The sequence below is a fragment of the Clupea harengus genome, chromosome 1 (genome assembly GCF_900700415.2).
Source record: "Clupea harengus chromosome 1, Ch_v2.0.2, whole genome shotgun sequence".
Lineage (NCBI taxonomy): Eukaryota > Metazoa > Chordata > Actinopteri > Clupeiformes > Clupeidae > Clupea > Clupea harengus.
The window spans coordinates 28,394,100-28,417,976 of record NC_045152.1 but is presented as its reverse complement, the minus strand read 5'-3'; the positions used below and the strand labels follow the sequence as shown (position 1 = coordinate 28,417,976).

The 23,877-nt window shown below is 42.6% G+C and overlaps 1 protein-coding gene across 4 annotated transcripts; it reads left to right on the top strand.

Annotated features, from left to right (window-relative positions):
- Positions 1 to 6,433: 6,433 nt before the first annotated feature.
- Positions 6,434 to 23,741, top strand: LOC105912841 (oxysterol-binding protein-related protein 7-like). Of its 4 annotated transcripts, none has more exons than XM_031574843.1 (22): positions 6,434 to 6,554; positions 9,869 to 10,078; positions 11,024 to 11,164; positions 11,564 to 11,617; positions 11,795 to 11,908; positions 12,204 to 12,380; positions 12,829 to 12,964; positions 13,435 to 13,553; positions 14,126 to 14,200; positions 14,470 to 14,623; positions 16,875 to 17,008; positions 17,974 to 18,066; positions 18,678 to 18,852; positions 19,094 to 19,383; positions 19,655 to 19,792; positions 20,409 to 20,472; positions 20,641 to 20,719; positions 21,012 to 21,156; positions 21,494 to 21,644; positions 22,133 to 22,259; positions 22,639 to 22,761; positions 22,996 to 23,741. In XM_031574843.1, exons 2-22 carry the CDS (start codon positions 9,947 to 9,949, stop codon positions 23,102 to 23,104), a joined length of 2,730 nt encoding a protein of 909 aa, XP_031430703.1. In that variant the 5' UTR covers positions 6,434 to 6,554; positions 9,869 to 9,946; the 3' UTR covers positions 23,105 to 23,741. The 4 variants fall into 4 exon arrangements, with proteins under 4 accessions (XP_031430703.1, XP_031430713.1, XP_031430719.1 ...); XM_031574846.1 differs by lacking the exon at positions 6,434 to 6,554 and adding an exon at positions 6,676 to 6,841; XM_031574853.1 differs by lacking the exon at positions 14,126 to 14,200.
- The last annotated feature ends 136 nt before the right edge of the window (positions 23,742 to 23,877 follow it).

Sequence of the window (23,877 nt, the reverse complement as noted above, 5' to 3'; positions counted from 1 at the left end):
ATGAACGAGTATTTATGAGAATAGGGAACAATCTTTATGGCTCGGTGGGCTTTTACCCAATGACTTACCAACAGGAAACAGACCCTTCATGTACCACTTTTAGTGTGTTACTGCCACCTGTTGGACACTTATCTTACTGCCATGAAGACCTCAGACACAGGGACGTAGTGTATATCTCGCCATTACATGTTATCACCAGCAGAGGACAGTTCATTCCAACTCTCCAAATTCACTTCCTGTCTTCACATTCAGAAATGGACCTTTCATGACTGAACCACGTTCCAAATAGCAGAGAGAAGACAAAAACAAAGAACTTGAGGAATGTTGCTGTTAAAAAACTCTTAACCTTTTAAAGGTTTTTAAAAAACTTAAAATATTTTTTTTCAAGGCACCTTTACCCAGAGGTGAAATTTTCACAGTATACCTTGAGGGGACTGTTAAAGTGCCCTTTTGTCCCTTTATCGCAAAGGTGACAGAGGTGACAGGTGACCCTGGGCCTGGTGAGTGTGTGTGTGTGTGTGTGTGTGTGTGTGTGTGTGTGTCTGTGTCTGTGTGTGTGTGTGTGTGTGTGTGTGTGTGTGTGTGTGTGTGTGTGTGTGTGTGTGTGTGTGTGTGTGTGTCTGTGTGTGTGTGTGTGTGTGTGTGTGTGTGTGTGTGTGTGTGTGTGTCCTGCTGTAAGTGCTGAAGTCACCAGAGGTCAGGGTTTAAATAGTCACTTCTAACCTCATGTTCACGGTCAGGTGAGGGGAGAGATCTTGACCTCTGGTGTGACCTTGCATGGGCTCATCAGCTTGAACCTTAGCTTCAAGGATGAGTTCTACCATTACTCCTGTGGTCATAATGTGGGCAATGTTAACACACTATTAGCTTAGCTGGGTAGATTTTGAGAGCTGATGTATTATAACTCAGGATACCTTTACTAAAGTTTAGCTGGTGGTGTACATAAAGGAGTTAAGGTGTATAACTTAACAATATAGCACTGAAAAATGTAAACTTCAAAATGTATGCTTTTTAAAGAGTGGGTCAATGTATTTCAAACCTCTTACAAACGTGGATATTTTAGTGGAATTTATTTAAAAAAAATGCTTTATGTATGTTTTGAGGTTTTACAAATTTTTTTCAGTCATTCAGAAAGGTCCAACTCTGACAGGTTGTATAGCTCAGTCAATCACTTAACACACAACAAAAGAGGCGTAAAAGTAAGAGTGTGCGTAAGTGCATAGGGAAGGAGATTGACTCATTATGTAATGATCTGGCGAATGCTGCCATTCATCATGATTCATCAAGACCAAGCATACCTGTTGGCGTCAGTGACTCTGATGTGGGAGGCCCTGCTGGGATTCATGGCAGTGGCTGGTTGGTATCTGCAAGAGGAAATACAATGCCATGTAACATGCTACAGTTTACAAAATGTCTGAATTGTTAGTATGACACATTTTCAAATAAACATGTTTGGTTCAATCACTGGCCTTGTTGTGTGTGTGTGTGTGTGTGTGTGTGCGTGTGTGTGTGTGTGCGTGCGTGCGTGCGTGCGTGCGTGCGTGCGTGCGTGCGTGCGTGCGTGCGTGCGTGCGTGCGTGCGTGCGTGCGTGCGTGCGTGTGTGTGTGTGTGTGTGTGTGTGTGTGTGTGTTCAATAATTTCCAAATATAGCAATAACCTGATGGGATTCTTCATATTTAGCCATTCTACAAGAGAGAATAAAAAATGTAAATGCTACTATTTACATATTAACTGTGAATACTGTCATTTTAAAGAAACACTAATACCCTTCAAATGTAGAGAGAGATAGGGAGGGAGACGGGGAAAGACAGACAAAATATATTTCCTCAGTTCATAGATTTCCCTAGAGCTGACCTTGCGTAATGGTCATTCTGCAGGACAGTGAAGCCAAAGTCAGAGTGGAGGCCATGGAGATTCAGAAGGTCATATCTGACTTTCATTAACCTTTGACCCCCTTAACTATCCACCCATTATCCACTCACTTAAGATACAATGGGGAAAATAAGTATTTGACCCCCTAGCGATTTCGCAAGTTTGGCCACTTGCAAATAAATGCGTGATCTATAATTGTAATGGTAGGTCTATTTTAACAGTGAGAGACAGAATATCAACAAAAACAGCCAGAAAACAAACTGCATTTTATAACAGTTATGAATTGATTTGCCCGAAGAAAATAAGTATTTGAACCCCTACCAAACAGCAAGAATTCTGGCTCCTACAGACCAGTTATGTGCCCACGAAGCACACAGATTAGTCCTCATTAGGCCTGACAAGGTACACCTGATCTCAACTGGTGACCATGTATAAAAGAAACCTGGACAAAGAATCATACTTCACACCTTCAACCTCACCACCATGGGCAAGACCAAAGAGTTGTCCAAGGACGTCAGAGATAAGATTGTAGACCTGCACAAGGCTGGAATGGGCTACAAAACCATCGGCAAGCAGCTTGGAGAAGCAGACAACTATTGGTGCGATTATTCGCAAATGGAAGCAACACCAAACAACTGTCAATCGCCCTCGGTCTGGGGCTCCATGCAAGATCTCGCCTCATGTAGTATCGGTGATCATCCGAAACGTGCAGGATAACCCCAGAACTACACAGGGGGAGCTTATGAATGATCTCAAGGCAGCTGGGACCACAGTCACCAAGAAGACCATTGGCAACACACTACGCCGCAATGGTTTGAAGTACTGCAGCACTCGCAAGGTCCCCCTGCTCAAGAAAGCACATGTACAGGGCCGTCTGAAGTTTGCCAATGGACACTTGAATGATTCTAAGGAGGATTGGGAGAACGTGATGTGGTCAGATGAGACCAAATCAAGCTCTTTGGCATCAACTCGACTCGCTGCGTTTGGAGTGGGAAGAATGCTGAATATGACCCCAAGAACACTATCCCCACGTGGCATGGAGGTGGAAACATTATGCTTTGGGGCTGTTTCTCTGCCAAGGGTACAGGACGACTCAAATCGCATCGAGGGCCCAATGGATGGGGCCATGTACCGTGGAATCTTGGGCGGGAACCTCCTTCCCTCAGCCAGGACATTAAAAACGCAACCTTAAGGATTTGGAGAGGATCTGCAAAGAGGAGTGGACCAACATCCCTCCTGAGATGTTTGTAAACCCGGTGACCAACTACAAGAAACGTCTGACGTCTGTGCTTGCCAACAAGGGTTATTCCACCAAGTACTAAGTCATGTTTTGCTAGGGGATCAAATACTTATTTTCCGCAATCAAAATGCATTTTTCTGGATGTTTTTGTTGATATTCTGTCTCTCACTGTTAAAATAGACCTACCATTACAATTATAGATCACACATTTCTTTGCAAGTGGCCAAATTTGCCAAATCGGCAGGGGGTCAAATACTTATTTTCCCCACTGTAGTATGTCCCGAGGCAATTGCTCAGGTGACTTCACTATTTTAGCAGGTGCTAAACCTCTGACCTTTCAGAGGCCATTTTGGTTGTCACTATGATGAGCTCCTCTTCAACCTTTTAACAATACAAGGTTTTAAAAACATGCCTCCGATCAGCCCAAAAGTGCTTTGCATCTTAACAGCAGTGCTGTTATGTAAAGTGATTTCTCTGCCAAATAGATGCAATGTGAGCAGGCATATCACTCTAAATGGGCAGTTAAACTAAGTAAACTGGCATGCCGTGTAGATAATATAAATCGTCCCTGATTGGAGGAGGAGGAGGAGTCCAGATCCCCTCTTCTGGCTGCAGGAGGGCTAAAGTTGCATTCCATTCGTGTTTTTTCTCTGACTCTGCCACTGTCTCCCTCTCTGTTCATGCACGTCTCACAGACCTTATGCAACGTGGAGGCATGCAGAAAAACACATCAGGATGTGCAGACTGAAGATTTACCCCCTCAAGCAGGAGTGTAGAACGAGGGAGAAGCCCTGAAAGACACATGGGGCCCAGTAGGGCAATGGGAACATGTCAGGTAGTGTAGATTGTTGATATTTAGGCTCTAGTAGTTGGGATTTTTCAGGGATTGCACACTTGATAGCTACACTTATGCCTGAAAATCATCTGGTGCTTTCTTCTTAATGGAAAGGAATGATCCCCAACTAGGTGGAGATGTGGAATGACTGTCTGGTATTGTGATGAATTTTCCAGAGAACAATGGAACCCAAGAGAGCACTTCTGTCAAATCCGTCTCACATGAAGTATTCATTCTTTCCCCTTTTGACACTTTGACAATTTGAACAGTTCTTGCTGACAGATTTGAAATAGGTTCTCGTTATCTCTAACATCGATATCTCTGGGATATCGCACGGCAAGGAGACTCCCAGATTGACTTTTCCTGTTAGGTACTATAGACATAGGAACTATAGGAGTTTTGGTCTGAAACAAGTAAGCTAACAACCTTAAAGGCATGGTGGTAGTATATTCATCCTGAAACAGTTCCATCTTCAGAAAGTGGCTCATAATTCTTGGAAATACTTGTGGGATCTTTTGTCATATTGCTCTCAATATCAGTAAGTGGAATATTTCTACTCTTAGTACATTAAGTAACTCTCTGTCCTGTTATGGGAAAATATACTAGATGTGCATCTCTCTGTCCATTCCTTTCTTACCATTCTTTCTGCCAATCACTGTACAGGCTACCTGGCATACCACACATCTTAGTCACCCTGGAAAACTGCCAGGGGTTGTTCTTTCACTGTTCCCTCAAAGTGATGTGATGGTATTGTGCTTGAATTTGAAATATTCCGTCAGTATCATCTACAATACACCCTGCCGTCAACACAAATTAACCTTGAATAGTTTAGCTTAGTTGCACTCTCTCAAAATGAAACAAAATTTAAAGTCATATTAATGGTTCTATGGTTCTAGGTAGCTGTGGAAAAAAAGGGAAAGTTAGCATTATTGACATAAATTGACAGCAAGCTGCATATCTGTTGACATGTGAAACTGCAATAAAAAAAATCAAGTATTTGTTAGTGTTATACAATATTTTCTGTCCAAAACTTGAATAGATAAAAATGATTAATTTGATTAGATTAATTAACTTTTACTAATAGAAAGTGACAAAAATGTAGAGTGCAGGGCTGGAGTTGAATCTCTGAAAGTATAAACACACAAAGAAAGAGGAAAAAATAAATGTATCAACATGTCAACCAATGCTATGGATATGACCTACATGGTTTTGTTTTGGGATGTATTTCTTCAGCTTGTTTTCATGTGCAGCAGTCATGGAGGTGTGCCTTGGTAACCATGTGTGACCTCCTACATTACAGTGTGTGTTTACATGTTGCGGTTCACCTTCACCCTGAAGCCAGGCGGTCGTCCAGGGCTATGTGGCTCAAGGCCATCGATACCCGCATCACTGGCTCAACCAGAAATAGGGGTGAGAGAGAGAGCTTAAAAGATTCCTACCATTCTTAAGATGGCAGAGGTAGTTCTCATCGGTCTAGCCTTGACAGTTTCCTTAACTGAGTACAGATGATTGGGAGGGGAAGTGTGTCATACCAGTTTGGCGACGTGGCCTAATTCCATTCTGGACAGTGAAGTTGGAGCCTTGGACAAGATCATGGCTGTGTGGGTATGCTGTGTCTCTCCTCACGTTGTCCAGCTGGATTGATGCCTGTGGCTCCCTCGGGAGGAGTGATGGACAGAGTGGGGATCTGACATAAGAGTGTGATTCGGAGAAGGGGTCTGCTTGTTTGTTTGTTTTGTTGGTGTGTGTTTGTGTGAGAGTGAGAGAGCAAGAGAGAGAGAGAGAGAGTGAGTGAGTGACAGAGATGTTTTCAACCTAATGGTGTGCAAAGGTCTACATTCCAAATGTACTTCTGTGAACCACTAACTGAACAATGCAAATGAACTGCTCCAGTGCTTTCAACAACAGAGGACAAAAAAACACTGTGTTATACAAGCACAATTCTGATGCCACAAAAAGAGACCTAAATCAATCCTAAAACCCAAATCAGTGAATACTATGATTTCAGCATGATCATAGTTCTGCTGAAATCTACCATTAAATCAACTTTTTTCTGTGTAGGTTTATGTTATGATGGGGTAGATTAATGAAAGGAGGCATTCATTCATTACCTAGATTTAAAGAACACTCTATGTTCTATCTATACACACAGTGAGGTTTGGTTAGGGTAATTAAGAGGTTTGCTCAGGGCAGAGCCAAATTGCTTGGATGAAAAGAAAATAGCAGGCAGATCATAAATCTTTCAAACGACTGGATAGAATTACCAATATATGAAGCTACTTACTGAGTAGGCTACTTCTTAACAGTTATGTAAAATATTTAACCAATTATTGTTTACATCCATTGTTAGTTAAGTCTGCAGTTTAGAGAGCTCATCGGTATATCGGCACATCTGTAAACGTGGGGGAAGGGGTGGGGTTGAGAAATCACGCTTTGGTCTCAAAAACGAGATAGAGTCACACCTCCCCAACCAACAGGTGTGCAACCTGAAGTTTAGTGACGTGGGCGTTCAATTTCACACCGAGGGAAGACAATTGGTGGCTTGCACCTTGAATAGTTAGTTTCTCAGACTCACGATACAACAACACGTCAGGAATACAGATCAGGTAGTGCATTTTTTGAAATACTAAATGCTATAGATAATTGTTTAGTAAAGGCATACAACGCTTTTGGACTATTAATTATTATTTCGAAATGAAATGACTAAATAACGTTTTTCTAGTGATGTGCTCTCGGTTTGATGGGATTCGTTTGTGTTTGAATCCAATATTTTGAGGAGAAATTGCTAGACCCAAACTAAATTTGGTCTGTTTCGAGATGTTTTTCTGAAAATGGCAAACGGAGCATCCATCTTTTTCGTTCTTGGTGGCACAATGTCTGAACTACTAACCAGGTGATAAGAATTTCAAAGCGATGTAACTTGAACAACTATTTTAAGATATAATTGAATCAAACAGATTGTGAGATTCGTTTAAATATTGAGCACAAATTTGATCTAGTAGTTTGCTTTTTAATTGATTTGTTATTCCGTTTGAGTAGTCTGCACCACGTGTAGGCTAATCTTCATCTATAGGAGAGGGAGGACATGGACATGATGCTGGGGAACTTTATCATGTTTGTATACTGAATCTTACCTCAAAGGTCAACAACGTGTTCAACTCAAGACCACAGAGTTTTCTGCGCAGTTTGTTAACGTTACTTCATGAGTTGTGCAGTTGAAAATGATGTAGGCTTGTAGATACTCTCAACTTGTTTTTAACAAACTTTTAGAGGGCGTTAACAACTTGTCCAGCAGGTTTGGTGTGGCATGTAGTGAATTCGATGAGATTCATGCAAGTTTTGTCTTGTTGAGTGTATTGACCTGAAGTTAAAAATGACTAAATGTTATATGTTCGATTAGTCGGCCTAGCTCTGTGCCAACATAAAGAAACTCATAGCCTGCATTGAAAACTGGATACAGATTAAAATGTATCCAACGTCCCCGTCTGGTGTTTTAATTGCATTCAACCACCCCCCCCATAATAACAGAGGCTTTTCTGTGACCGTCGTAGGATATTTGTTGTTTAAATGGAACAGCAGTTCAGGCCAGATTTACACATGTGGGGGATGCAGGGAGTTCAAGTTCGTCATCGGATGTTACAGGGGGTAGCCTACAAAGATTCAGAGGCGGGAAGTAAGATTAGGCTAAACGTGCTTGGTAAGGAGTTGTGTTGATAATGTAAAAACGTGGGGCATGTATGAGCCTGACCGAAACTAGTCTGATAACTCACCACGGCTCCCGCTGCCGTCGTTGTTTACTTTCTTTAGCCGAAGTCAATGGCTGTGGAGCCCCAGTGTAACTTCCTCTCGGATATCTGCTTGGGATGTTTTACCATGGGTCATGTTTTGAGCTATATTTCCTTGACTGCTTCACCAAAGAAGTCTTGTTTGCGAGGGTCAATAGATTACACACGACAAGAATATGAGTTTCTAAGGAGGCCTCACATAGTCTGTCACCGTGTATGAAAATGTATGATCTTTGTGCAGTGTTTATCCTCTTTGCACCTCTCTTCTAGTTCCAAAAATAATTTAATCTGAAGTTCATGGCGTCAAACCAGCAGCTGACTGAACTGCTTTTGTTATGTAATTGCAGTTTATGTCAAGGTGTGGTGAAGGAATGATCACAGACCAATTCTTCTTCAAGTACTATGTAAAATTCCTTTTGAACCACACTCCTGAAGACCATAGAGATGGTAAATCACTGAACTCAGTGGCATTTTACAAAGCAAGATTTAAAAAGTTAAGCATATAAATGCAGATAAAAACCTGCCATCCATTTCCTGCCTTGAAATCCAAAATAAATTCCATCTTACTAGTGTTTTGTTTTTTTACTATGTTTGTTTTGCGCTGTAGTTATCTGGGTAACTCCTTCTAATCCTGCATTGCGTGGTACTCGAATATAGACATGTATGGTGTTTGTTGTATTCTTCCCAGTTTACTAGTAAACAATTTAGCGAGGGTATTCTGATAATTTACAAGAGCACCACCCCTTACACACACACACACACACACACACACACATGCATAAGCACACATCTCCATCACACCTCCAGCATTTGTATGTGTGACCTTTTCTTTAAATAGGTCTTACCTGGTTGCATATGACATGTAGCGATATAGCTCTTGTCAAAGTGGGATCAATGTACAGTCATCTTCCCTGCTTGAATAAGGTTTTGGTACTAAAAACATTTGAACCCTTTTTACCTCTAAAAGTGAACATGTTTTCCCAAATAATTCAAATTATGCTCACAGACATTCTGTTTTGATTGTGAGAGATGATCAATGGTTTCTAATGACACTGTGGCAAATGGACTGCATGTATGTGAGAGTCTCAGCACGCATCTAACTACAAACAGCGGTGGCTTCCATGCAAGGGACTCTATACTACCTTTGGTAGTAGTTGTAGTTTATTGTCCTGCTCAAGGAGACACAGCCAGAAAGTGTTTGACTTAAACCAGCCGCCTCCAATGCTTGGGTGACTTTAGTATGCTTTAGTTAAAACATTCTGTCTTTCTCTGGAAGTCATTTAAGGCAACATTATTGGCCCTATCTTATCTTTTATAAAGGTCTGACCTGAATGCCTTATGTAACAATGATTAATAGATTGGCTGTTAGCCTACTGCCGAGACAGTTGAGTCACACTGTACCCTCTGTGCAAGGCTCCTAAAGTGTTGTCTTTGTTTGGCATCATTTTAGCATCACCGGTTGGACCACATACCAGATCTAGATAATATGTCATTGAACTGGACATGTTTTACAACTTCTATGTGAAGCAGAGCGGTACTACAGTGTTGACTTGGCACGTACAAAGTATCTTCAATTACTCAGTGGTCTTTTTTATTTAGGCTACAGACCAGTATTGGGAAAGGGCACTCCTTATAGGTGGAGGTTATTAACACCACAGATTATTTATGGTATGTATTGTTACGTACATACTTCCACCATTTTCAAGTTCAGTTTCTTACCATAACATCTAGCTCAACTCAGTTTTACATAAGTGTTGAATTGTTGATCAAGTGAAAAATGAGGGTCTGATGTTGTTGGATGTTTTCATATGTTGTGAAGAGGATTGCTCTGATTTAGTTTCTCCTTCTGTAGAAGAGAGATTCACAATTTATGATCTACAAATACTGATTTATCAAATACAGCAAAGTTGTTTACTTTGGGTGATGGAACTAGCAGTAAAGCCCACCCACTGGTGTGGAATCAAATCATCAAATCGAACTTTATTTATAAGGTGCATTTCATACCAGGAGGTAACACAATGCGCCTGGAAAATGCAAGGAATGTTACAATCAGTTGTTTTGTTTTGTCTTCATACAGGTCTTTTCTTTTGGTCCCACGCTAATACTTCATTGACATTCTCCATTTGAATTCACAGATTTCTGTTCCCTGCAATGAGAAGCAGCTGACAGAGAGGATAGCTACCTGTCTAGAAAGCCATTGTCCAATCACAACCATGGAGTACCAGGGCGGAACCCTCAACAGCAGCCAATCGGTGATCAGTGGCCTGGAAACGCCTGGGCTAGCTGCGTTTAAGCCCACCCACTCCCGGAGCGGCAGCACTGGCTCCTCTCTTCACTCGCGTCAGGTGAGCGGGTGCATGTGGATGACATGGCTACTACAACTGCATCACACAGAGCAGCTAACACCAGGATGGATTGTGACGGACCGAGCCTCGGTTGCCGTCAACATGTGTGGGTTTGGCCCGAAAAGCTCAGAGACAGAGCGAGGGTTCAAATATAAAGGTTTATTCCATATCCAATATTCTGGAGAACTGCTAAGCCTCTCAATAGGCAGAGGACAAAAAGCAACAGTCTCCAGGAATATCACCTGCTCAGCCTCTAAATGGGGTAGAGGACAACATGCAGCAGTACAAGCTCTATTAAAAATACATGCTAAGCCTCTAAATGGGGTAGAGGTCACAAATCAGCAGTAAAAATGGTCTACAGCAAAACACATACCTGACAAGACTAGACTACCTGAACTAGACAGAACAATTAACCTATATACCTGGCGGCCAGCACCATTTCTACACACCGAGGTTGACACGAAAACAAAACAATACAACAATCACAAAACAGACCCTGAAACACAAACACAGTATTTTGTCACAATCATCAATCAAAGAAATAACCATGTCATAAATAAATTATGTCTCAAAAGTTTGTTAAAAACCACCTTATCCAAGTGGTGTGGCCCAGACCATTTTGGGTGTCCCCCCCCCTGCCAGTCTGGGCAATTAGCAGTTTCACTGGGGTAGGATCCAATTGTAATCAGTGGTATGAGTGTTTGTGTGTGCGTGTGTGTGCAAACCATGTCTGTTGGGTGCGCTAGTGGTTGCAAACATGGGGCAGAAGTGTGCAGTTCATGTGCGGTCGCACCACGACCGTCACATGGATGTAATATCTCTTTAGCAATGCTACGTTTTGAGGCGCATCAACCTTTGTGAGGTGTGTTAAGGTTCTCCTCTGTCACTTACCGTTTCAATCTGTTTCTCCTCCTCCTCTCCGATCCATTTCTCCTCTCCCTGTAGAACTCCAGAGACTGGGAGGTAATGAACGACATTCAGCCCTTGGTCCCAGTGCCTGCCCCTAACCTGGACATCAATGTGCCTGGCATCTGCGAGGGCTACATGATGAAGAAGAGGAAGTACCCCCTCAAGGGGTGGCACAAGGTGTGCATGCTACGTTTACTTGTGAATACGTTTATTTATGTATTTGGCAAATCAAGCTACAGTAGGTCAAGGAGAAGATCACCGATGGTGAGCACGATGGTTGCCACTTCTGGCAGGTCGATTACAAGTGCCACAGACAGTATGTTGAGTGTGATTATGGTGTTTAGCAGACACTTTAGTCCAAGGAGACTTGCAAAGCATAGTAGTAGTAGTAGCAGCAGAAGTACATTTACAGTGCACATTTTTTAGGATTTTTTTAGATGAGGGGGGGGGGGGGGGGGGCGGCTGTGGTGCTGCTCATTAGTTGGCCCTCTGTGTGTTTAATATGTGGTGGTTCTCATTAGTTGGCCCTCTGTGTGTTTGGTCACACTGATTTATTTCTGGTTTTGCTCATCACAGAGGTATTTCTACCTGGAGAAAGGAATCCTCAAATACACTAAAACCCAACAAGAGGTATGTATTAGCTATTGTTGACATATTTAAGTTATAACAACAATTTTGAGTGAGGAATCTTTATTTTTGTTATGTTTTTGTATGTGTTATTTATTTATTTCAATTCTCAAAAAAAAATGTTTTGAATAGATACATTTTTCTGGACTTGTTTTAAATGTTTTAATGAATTTTGAACAGATTTCAAAGGGAAAGATCCATGGGTCCTTGGATGTCAGTGTTGCAGTCATGTCCATCAATAAGAAGTCTAAACGCATTGACCTGGATGCTGGGCACAGTATATACCACATGAAGGTGGGTGAAGAGCCAGGAATAAGCTGAGCAAAGCTATGAGCATCACTGTTAAGAGTTCAATGTAAAGGCTCCTATTAAGTTGTCATGGCAGCAACATCTGTAAACTATGGCCTTAGTAAGGTCATTTGCTATTTCAATAGCTTTTTAGTATTGCACAGAACAATATAATTGGTTGGTTTGGCTGGCAGTGTTTTAGCCAATTCCTGTGCCCAGTTCTATATGCCTATACCCACTTTTGGCCTGGCCCCACAGAGGCTGAGCTTAATTTTCTTTTTGTGCGTGCGTGTTAAAACAGGCCAAGAGTCATGACATCTTCTACATCTGGCTGACCAAGCTGTCTGCCCACCGCACGTACAGGAAGAATGAGGCCATAACTGTCCACCAGGGGGTGCTGCGGGCACTATCCTCGGGCTCCAGTACGCTGCCCGCCATGGGCAGTCTCGCCCAGAGCGACAGGTCCATGTCCTGCATGGTGAGTGACTGATCTAAAGCAGGAACAAGGAACCAGGATCCCTCCTCAGCACCTTAACTGATCACAGTTTATGCAATCTGTTCTCCTTCGGCTAAAGTGGTAGAGCAAGATGCACCAGGGTCATGAGTTCAATGACCAGCAAGCACATATATTTATCCTATCTGTGTAATATAATTAGTTGCCGTGAATAAAAGCCTTTAAATTACTAAAAGTAATGTAATTATTTTATTTTGTATTTTTTATTTTTTTTATTAATCTTTGGACTTAAAATTTGAAATGTAATCTCACCTCACCCCTACCTTAACCAACTGCTTGCATCAGTTAAGATTCTCTTTTTAACTTTCCTTTGTATTTTTGTTTGTCTCTCTCTTGTATATCTTTCTATTTAACTTTTTTTTTTTTCTCTTGTCCCTCTTTCTCTGTCTCCCTCCCTCTCTCCTCCCCTCAGCTTCCTCCTTCCTATCAGAGCACGACCGGCCCCTCTACACCTGAGCATGAGCAGACCTCCCCGCTGTCATCTGGAGTGAAGAGTAAGGTGTCCGCCTGGCTCAAACAGACCACAGAAGCAGACTCCTGCACCCAGGGTATGGGTCATCTCACTTCTGCATCCGAGTCCTTTCAGTCTGACTAATTCAGAGAGCTGATTTGGTGTAGTTATTCTCTGAACATTTATTTATTTAAGACATTGACAGACTGAAGTTCATTTTTAGTTACAAAATGAAATATCTCCCAGTTCAACAATTAGCAAGACATCCTTTAAAATGTGTATCATTCATATAACACTGTGACTTGCCTTTTATAATCTGACTGATCTGTTAAAGTTTACATTCTGAAACTCTCGACTTTTAAATACTTTATCAATGCAAGCCCTGGTTTAGATCAAGCAGGGTTGGACTTAGCTGTCTGTTTCTTCCCCCCCCCCCCCCACCCACAAATAATTGTAGATTTTTTAAACCTGTTTGTTTATAGTGGAGCAAAGCTATATATCTATATTTCTTTTCTTTTTTTCCCCTTCTTTCTCCCTCGCTCTCTTAACCATAACCTGACCTCATAGAGCTGAGCCGGTGCGAACTGGACCTGGCCGAGCTGGGTCGTCTGATCCAGCGACTCCACTGGTTGGAGGGCGGCCTGCCTATTACCTACTCGGATCTGGAGCGACGCATCAGTATGCAGGTACGCCCAGGTCACAGCAGCCAGAACAGGGCTGAAAAGTCCAGTTCCAGAAAGTCAAACTCCTCCCTAGTCTTTCAAATCAATCACCTCAATTTGTTCTCCAAAAGGTGGAACCAAATGGCTTTGTCTGAAAAACTAATGTATGTGTCACACCAGAACTTGATCAAGAACGGGCAGACTATTTTGCTCTGGACATGCAAATATCTGCTATTGACATGCTGGGCCTTAAATACGTCCCCTCCAACCTCAGACACCACGTCCCTGATGTTCCATCAACCACTGCTCACTGTGGCATTACCTGTGGGGCAGGAGCCTTTGTCTTTGAGGGGAACTCAAGCCTCATCTTTGTTCTTTTAGCTTTGAATAGCCAGCATGGTATTTGGAGAATGGAGATGATCTCACCGCGAACAATTATAGGCTCCAGTCACTTAAGAATTAGTTTGACAGAGTACATATTTCTTTGTACCATAGATTTCAAGTGTCCTGCTGATGTGGTATATCTGGGGTCTGAAACGAGGTGCTACTTATTTGGAGGGAAGACATAATGGTAAAAATCTCTCGTTGTGTTCCAGAATCTCACTCTAGAAAAGCCAAAGAAAAAATCCGGGAAGATCTGGGGCCACTCGCGTTCACACTCTCACTCACCGGTATGTCTGACAGGCCGCTGTGCTTCACTTTGACCAGCAGTTTTGCTTCACCTGAGAAGGCAGATGTGGTTCTCGCTTTCAGTGTCAAATTTGGCGTTCTTGGATATTCCCATATTGATAAGTACTTTAACGTAAAGAGATTTTCTCAAAATATTCCAGGCACGACTTCCTAGTTAAAAAAAAGTTCAATGACAAGAACACCCTCACTCCCCCTTCTTTCTCACCTTACCTGTTTTTTTTTCTCTCTTTTTTTTCACCACACTCTTCAGATGTACTCCTCCAGTTACCTGGGCAGCACAGCACACCTGGGTGCCTCTGTTCAGTCCATCCCTGACTACGTCTATAACCAGCTCTCCACCCCAGCCACCACCTCGCCCGAGGGCAAGAAGCTCACACAGGACATCTGTGTCCTCTCCACACGAGGTAGGCTGGGGCTTAGTCAAGTATCGTACTGTTATGTTATATCAAGTGTTGTTTTGTTCGCTTGAACCACCCTGTCTTGTCACACAGAGTAGTCCTCTGTGCACCTTCACATCAGCATGTCATTCAGGCAGTGTTGTACAGTGATGGATAGTATATCTTTTTGTGGTTTGCTTGAACTGCCCGGTTTAAGGACTTTCTTGTTGTCACACAGAGTAGTCCTCTGTGTCCCTTCACATCAGCATGTCCACTATTAAAATGGGTAGTATAACCATTTGGAGCACCACAGGGGACCGTACTCTCACCTTTCCTCTTCACCCTGTATATCTTAAACGTCCAATACAACTCAGAGTCCTGTCATCTGCAGAACTTTTTTGGATGACCCTGCATTTGTGGGGTGTGTCAGTGGTGGACAGGAGACTAAGTGCAGGGAGCTGGTGGGCCGCCTTGTGGCGAGTGTGGGAACAACCATGTGGCCAAGACAAAGGAGATGGTTGGGAATTTTAGGAGGACCAGGACTAAGCTGAACACGAGTTCCATCCTGGGAGAAGAGTTGTAGGTGGGCGAGGAGGAGGGCTACAGATACCTGTCTGTTCACCTAGACGACTGGACCCAAAATGTAACCCTCTGACTGTCTACACAGGAAGGGACAGAGCCGACTCTACTTCTTGAGGAAGCTTGACTCCTTTCAATGTGTGTGATGAGATGTTGCATATCTTTTACCAGTCTGTTGTTGCAAGTGCAATTTTCTCTGCAGCCATCTGTTGAGGCAGCAGCATCAGAGCAAGTGACGCTAAGAAAACTGAACAAGCGGATAAAAAAGGTTGTCTGTGCTGGGGACTGCTCTGGAGCCCCTAGAGTTTTTGTTGTTGTTGTTGTTGTTGTTGTTGTTGAGAGAAGCACTGCACGACCTACTGGTCAGACAGCAGAATGTTTTTCAGCTGGAGGCTCCTTCAACTTCACTGTAAGGATTGCTACAGGACGTCATTCCTGTGCACTGCAATAGCAATATATAATGACTCCCCTTTGTGCTGGGAGAGGAGGTTTACCCTCTGAGTGGCAGTCCACGATGCACTTTGTACATTTCATTGACACGGTTAGAACTAAAATCAATTTTTTTATCTATTTATTTTTATCTAGTATAGTAGTTTTTATACACTGGTATACAAGTAACACTATGCAACAATTTTGACACTTTTTGAGGTATGGTTTTATAGGCAACTAGTTTTGGTACCATCCTCATTCATTTTGATAGCATATGGTCATGTGAAGGATATATAAACACCTCTGTCTTCCCCACTAGCCATCCAAGATATGCCTTACGTAGTTCTGGGTAGCGGGCTAGAACCCCCTGCAAAAATGGAAAAAAAGCTTTCACACGCATGAAATTGCCAGCTATACTGCTAAAAGACACCCGTTAGTGTGTTGGCAAGCTTCTATTAGTGTCAGCTGGGCTGTTGGTGGTGTTTGCAAGGTTTTTGCATGCCTTTAAGGTAGTTAGCTTACTAATTTTGGAACAGAAATCCATATTGCTGCTTTAATACTGTTTGTTGCCTACTTATGTGTCTGTTTTGTGTGCGTTGTGATTATTATTTATTTATTTATTTATTTTTATATATATATATATATATATATATATATATATATATATATATATTAGCCTGAATCACAAAACACACACACACACACATATATATATATATATATATATATATAATGTGTGTATATATATATATATATATATATGTGTGTGTGTTTTGTGATTCAGGCTAATTGCTGATGCAACACTGCAATTATCATGCAGTGATCATACAGTTTACTTAGAACTTTGTTAAAAAAAAATTATAAAAAAAAAAAAAAAAAACTTTTGAATTCTTCAACAGCTATCAAAAGTCTTTGTCATAGTACAAGGTGTGCATGAGTGAAGTGCCTTTGCAAGACTCTGTGTCTGTCTATATACCAAATCTGTTTTGTGGGTTCATATTGAAGGCATACACACCACCGTATGCTTTAGTGTGTGAGCGTTCGATTTACAAAATTGCAAGTATGTTTCTGTGGCTCAGCCGGTAAAGCAAGTGGTAGAATGTGGTTATAACAACGCCTAGGTCATGGGTTCAACCTCTATAGATACAACATGTAAACTCTGTGAAAAGTCTCAACGCTGCTCAGGGTAACAGTGTCTGCTAAATGAATCAATGTTATTGTACATTTCCGTGCAGATCTGTAATTTGTGTGGCGATCCTCTCCCTCTCAGTGCACTCCTCTCTGAAGTCCATCCATGATGTTCTGACTGTGGAGCGGGAGCGTGTGCGGCAGGCCTGGACCGGGCCTGATCTGCGCCAGTCCACCTCGGACCAGCTGGCCACACTGTGCTCCACCATGTCTGAGGTGAGCGAGGTCAACTATTCCACTTATTCCACTTATAGTAGTTCTCCCGCATGTACCAATGCTTCTTGCTTGCTTTTTTTTGTTTGTTGTCGTTGTCGTGGTTGTTGTTGGTAAAATGAGCATAAAGTTAACTTGTGACACACTTTAAACTCCGTACACGTTCCTTATTTGTTAGATGAACAATTTGGCATCTTGCTAATTCTGCCTCTTACTAACAGTAAACCGATCATGTACTTTACGTTTTCATGTAGGTATCTGTGTTAACTGAGAGTCTTAAATCAATGTAAGCTTTGGAATACAGGCTATTTTAAAAATGAGGGCGGTATGGTTTCAACATCACCTTGTTATTGTAGTGCACAAACAGAGATGCTGTCATTGGGGCTTCTCTCAACAAAAGAGAAGGCACTGGAACATTCTTTTTTTTTTCCTTGAGCTATGCCTCGCATGTTCACTGCTCTCAACTGAAACTGGGAACTTGTTTGGGCAGTTTAGGGCGCATCTGTCGGTCCATCACGGGGTGGGACAGGTGTGTGTGTGTGTGTGCGCGCGCGCGCTAAACTGTTCTTGTTGGCAGTCTGCAAGTCAAGAGACACAAATGAATTGTTCATACACCACAGGATATCCTCTGTTCTAGTTCCTGCTGGTTAATCAAAGCAATACAAAGTGACCCCATTGAGTTTCTGAATGTTGCGTTGAGGAGGAGAATGTCATGGTTGGCAAGGAGTGTTTTTGTAGACCGGTGCCACAAGGCTAAGGAAAACAAATTGGCTAACAAGTTGTCTAGTGACTTGCATTTTTTTTTCATTCATTTTTTTTAACCTTTTGCAAGTTTTATCTAATTGCTTAGTGAAATGTTTGCGTTTCCTCATAGCCCACGTGACATCAGCAGCAGTGATTGTAATCATCATCTTACACTGGAGGCCTTATCAGGCATTCTAATCTAAGTGTGTGTATGTGTGTGAAAGGTGGATCTGCAGACCCATCTAACAAAAATTCACTCCCTGTCCCTCTCCTCTGAATCGACGGAAGACTCCTTCTGCACTGTGCGCCAGAACCAGGTGTGTGGCAGCAATGCTCTTAAAAAGAAACTTTTTTTTTTTGCCTTGTCCTTATCAGAGAACAACTTGGTTCCATTTGTTTTTACCACAAACCCATGGCTTAAGAACTTTTAAATGTTATACTTGCAGTTCAATCCATGAGGGCTCTATATGATGTGGACAAAAAACTATGCGGGCCTAAATGCACTGCCAAGAAATGCGCTATGCTTCTAAAGCTTGTAGCCCCAAAGAATTCTTGCAGATAATCCTTCCACAGGCTGTGTTGGGAATCTGCCTTAGGGTCTCTACTATAAGGGCAAGCAAAAAATGATTTGTTTTTAAGAGGAGCTGGGGACCCATCTACCCCATAAGTATGTGTCTTTGTGTGTGTGTGTGTGTGTGTGTGTGTGTGTGTAATTGCACAACTCTTGTGTTTGTGGCACGGGCTACATGCATGTCTCACCCCCCCTTTTTTTTAAATAACATTTCTTTGTTTCTTATTTAGTTTCTGAGCACTGAGGGATCACCCCAAGCTTCTGACAAACCTGCAGCACTGCTGTTCTGGGTCACACTTATGAACCTCTTTCTTTTTTTATTTTAATTTTTTTTATTTTTTCTGCTCCCTCTGCCAGCCTGCCCGCTCAGCTGACCGGCAGCACATGCGGCAACTCTCCGTGGCCGAGTCCGTGACGGAATATTTCGATGCCAGTGAGGTGCTTATCTGCGAGAGCTCGTCAGAGAATGAGACGGACGAGTCGGGTGTGAGCGACATCACCACCAGCAACTCCGAACCTGAAGAGGGCCACGGTGAGCTTCAGCTAGCTGAAATATTCATTGTTCCTGGAATGTAAAAGTATATTAATACTTCTTAATGTAAAGCAGTGATCTTCTTTTCAATTCCTAATGAAAGGCATGGTGTAAATGTACCATGCAAAGGCACATTTAATATTGACAGTTAATTATTTTGTGTTTCTTGGCATTGCTGAATCAAGAGAGGCATAAATCTGAATTACATCTTTTAACATTGTCCTTGTTACCTATGCAACAGCTACAGCCACCATTAAATACCGGGAGAGTGTCTCTAGCGCCCCAGACGTCCCCAGCAGTGTCCCCAAGGACATCAGGCGGCGGACAACCCTGCCCGGGTCGTCTCTTGAAAACGGCCACGTCGGCATCCTCACCATCCTCACCAACAACATCGGGAAGGACCTGTCACGTGTGTCCATGCCGGTGGCCCTTAATGAACCACTCAACTTCCTGCAGAGGGTCAGTGAGGAGCTGGAGTATTCAGAGCTGCTGGACATCGCCAACCGCACGGATGACCTCTACGAGAGGATGGTAAAGACCACGCTGGGGCTACTAGCATGTTTAACAGACACAGGATGTCCTAAAGATGACATGTTTTTGACCTTCACTTTCTCCCATGAAGGACTAAGAGATAAATATTGACTTTCATAGCTGACCAGTGATGGGACACCCCCCCCCAAAAAAAAAAAAAAACGATTTGGCCCTCTGTTGATCACCACAACTAAGTGAAAACCAGAATGTGACTGTAAAGCTGTGTCCAGCTTGCATGTATTTTAACGGGTGTTCACCACTCTTTCTCCAGGTGTATGTGGCTGTCTTTTCCATCTCTGGCTATGCCTGGGCAACCTGGCGAAGTAACTACAAGCCCTTCAACCCTGTCCTGGGCGAGACCTACGAGAGCGTCAGAGATGACAGAGGGTTCCGCTACTCCAGTGAGCAGGTACACATACACTTCCGCTACTCCAGTGAGCAGGTACACACACACTTCCGCTACTCCAGTGAGCAGGTACACACACACTTCCGCTACTCCAGTGAGCAGGTACACACACACTTCCGCTACTCCAGTGAGCAGGTACACACACACTTCCGCTACTCCAGTGAGCAGGTACACACACACTTCCGCTACTCCAGTGAGCAGGTACACACACACACTTCCGCTACTCCAGTGAGCAGGTACACATACACTTCCGCTACTCCAGTGAGCAGGTACACGCACACTTTAAACTCTGACTTACCAACTGCTGAAGAAGGCTCCAGCTAACACACTTCTGCTATTGACTGCACATACTGCTTTTAAAACAACCTTTTCACCTGGACGTACCAAAGACTGCAATTAACTTAAAATATGCAAAGTCTTACAATCAGTTTGCAGTGCCAGGCAAATCTTTAATATGACCATTACATTTTTATGTGGCTTTTTATATTTGTAACATCATTATGTCATATATCTAATATAAGGTGTATAATGTGTAATTTCTTTTTAATCATTAGTCTACAATTATACAAAATATAAAATTATAAAGAGGTTGACATTTTCCCTGTTTTTCCTGTGTCAGGTCAGTCATCACCCACCTCTGTCTGCGTGTCATGCGGAGTCTGAAAACTTCAACTTCTGGCAAGGTAACAGGAAGCTTGTGGTGTCGGTAGCTGAATTTCGAAATAATGTGGAATTGGGTTATTTTGTCCTCGTATACTAAATGCACTAAAATACTATTGCCTTAAATTGAGCACTTGGGCCTGCCGAATGTTTTGCTCATATTTTTTCCTTTTTTGTCTCCCGTCCTGCAGACCAGCGCTGGAAGTACAAGTTCTGGGGCAAATCAGTAGAGATCATCTCCGCCGGACATGTCAATGTGTCTTTGCCCAGGTGAGAAGGACATTTTACTATACATCTTTTCATTTCGTTATGGCAAGATGAAAGGTACATTATAGAGAAGTAAAGCTAAAAACTCCTTTTTTTTCTCTCTCTCTCTCATTGCATATAATTCAATATTCTGTTTAATTGCTTTGTGTTTATCAGACGCTAAAAATCTTGATTGGAATTCAGAAGCAGAACCAATCCCCTTTTCCGTCCCAACCTAACTGCATATCGAGCCTTTTGGGCAACACTTACAAACTTGGAACTAAAAATAAATGTGTTGTGTTTTTTTCCCTCCCAGGTACGGAGATCAGTACGAGTGGAACAAGGTCATCACCTGCATCCACAACGTGTTCACCACGCACCGGCACCTGGAGCACTATGGAGATGTGGTGATCAAGATGAAAAACAGCGACGCGTGCACGTGCAAGATCTCCTTCCTCAAAGTGAGTGCGCAGCCCCCGACATTTGGATATTCAAATGGCACATTTTATTAATTTAGCAGATGCTTTCGTCCAAAGAGACTTGTAGTGCAGTGCACTTAGCCACTGCTAATTGAAATGCCTTTGATGGGCAACTTGCTCTACTAGTTGAGCTTCAGGAGCACATAAACAACAAAGGATCCTATAATATATATATATATATATATATTATATATGCATTGCATCTATAGAATTATGATCTCTGCAACCATTGCAGCAACTCATTTACAAAATGGATACCAATGTTAACCCTTGCCTTTACTTACGACCTGATGTATATCTCATCTCCCCTTGCCCACAGGCTCGCTACTGGAGCTCAGAGAGCAGTAAGAATGAGGTGCATGGCACAGTCCTGAATGCAGCGGGCAAGGTGGTTCATCGCTTTGGTGGCAACTGGCATGAGGGCATCTCCTGTGACACCCTGTCCAGCCCACAATTTATCTGGAAGCCGAGTAAGCACTGCCCGATTATACGCCTCTAGACAAGCTCATATTGTTGCAGTGCAGTAGTCGTTTCCCTATACTGTCACACTTTTCCCCCCTGTCCTGTTCAAGGACACTACTCCAGATAGACGTGGATTATGGGATGTATCTGGTCCCAATCTGCCATGGACTACTGTCAGATTATTTCCAGGATCAGCAGCTAGATCTCTTTTATGTAAATTTAGGTGGAGGAAAAACAATACATTTGTGAAAATGTTTCAGGAGTGTTTGAAGCTGAATATATTGAAGATGAGGGATTTGTTCGAGACACTTACATTTTTGGCACTCATTGTTCAGATAATTGGCAGGACCTCAGATAATTGCTGGACCTCGTTATTCTCCGTGGTGAATTTACATCCTTCATTTCAAAAAAAAAAAAGGCTTGCCTTTCACAACCCCCAAGTGTTCCATAAACCAATCTTATAAGCCAAGTTTTATTTGTCTCTTATTTACTGCAGACACTCAGCCTGAAGATGGTGTCAAGTACTTTGGCTTCTCGCAGTACGCCAGAGAGCTGAATGAACTCACCCCTGAGCTGGACAGGGTGCTGCCCCCTACAGATTCACGCTACAGGCCAGACCAGAGGTAAGCATCATCCGCCACTCAAAGGAGTAGGATTTCACATTTAGATCAACTCGACAAAAGTGTTCACATCCAACCCAAGTTGGTGGAAAAAAAGAAACACGTCCTCACACTGAATTTTTTTTCTTGCCTGATGATTCGGAACAGTACATGTAATAATAATATAATGAAGTGGCTATTGGTGATGTGGCGATAAGATAGATCTTGGGTGCCACATTTTTAGTCTTGTAAGTGTGAAGGACCAAAAAGGCCAATCGTGTCACAATAGCCGTGGTCACTTAAGTCATGTAGAGGTCGTTCGGTTTGTCAACTATGATGTGGTGCACTGCAACTGTTGGTTGACACTTGGATCTGAACTCATCACACCCCTGTCTTCTCTTAGACTCCTTGAGGAGGGAAAGGTGTCTGAGGCCGACAAAAAGAAGGACGAGATTGAAAATAAACAGCGGGACAGACGACTATTGATGACCAAGAATGGCGAGGAACATGTGCCGCGCTTCTTTAAGTGAGTCGAAGATGCTTTTTTTTTTAAGAATATCCCCCCCACATTTTGTCCAGTCTTCAATGATAACCGCACTACACACAGTATTTCGGAGGCGTTGCCCTTCCAGTGCTTGTGGAAATAATAGTGTGAGCCCATTATCTAAAGCATTTATACCTCCGAAAGTATTGTAGATCCAAGCATCCTTCGTCTTGTTTCACCGGCACTAAACTAAACTCTAATATCTTGTTTGTCTAGGAAAGAACTGGACGAAGCTGGTAGAGAGGTGTGGGTGACCAACGGAACCTACTGGAAGGTTCGGGAAAACCCAGGTTTCGCCAACACAGATAACCTGGATCTTTGGTAGTCCTGTTTGTCCAAAAAAAAAGAATAAACAATAGTTTCTCTTAAGAGACATGACTGCTGGTAGGCACCAGTGATCCCGTATCCAGTGTTGCTATGGGAAAGAGACCGATGAGGAAGCGTTTCTGCAAGAAATGAGCCACTCTGCCCGCATGTGAGTGGGGATTATGCAAACCCGGAGTACATGAGGAACGGATCGGAATGCCACCCGTCCATCTAAAATGCCGATATTCCAGACATGCCTGTCTGCTTCACTCATCTCCACAGCACCAGGTCAGGTGACTTAAATAGAAATTACTTTTATGAATACGATGTACACTCCTTTACTATTATGACTATTACAAATGTCAGGTACTTTTATTAATGAAGAATGAATGATGATTCATGTGGGAATGAAATGTTGACATGAAACGCAGATCTGATAAGGTAGTGTGCAGATGTGGCTGTGCGCGAAGTGAATGAGAAGGTGGTGGTTATTGGTTGCACTGGACAAGATATGTTCCCACTCCTGTGGGTCTTAACTCTACGCTTGCCATATGTCTAATGGATTGTAAATGTTACCTTTACATTGTGGTGTGTGTGTGTGTGTGTGTGTGTGTGTGTGTGTGTGTGTGTGTGTGTGTGTGTGTGTGTGTGTGTGTGTGTGTGTGTGTGTGTGTGTGTGTGTGTGTGTGTGTGTGTGTGTGTGTGTGTGTGTGTGTGTGTGTGTGTGTGTGTGTGTGTGCATCTGTAATGTGTCTGTTCATAGTATGTTTCTTTTTTTTTTTTTTTTTTTTT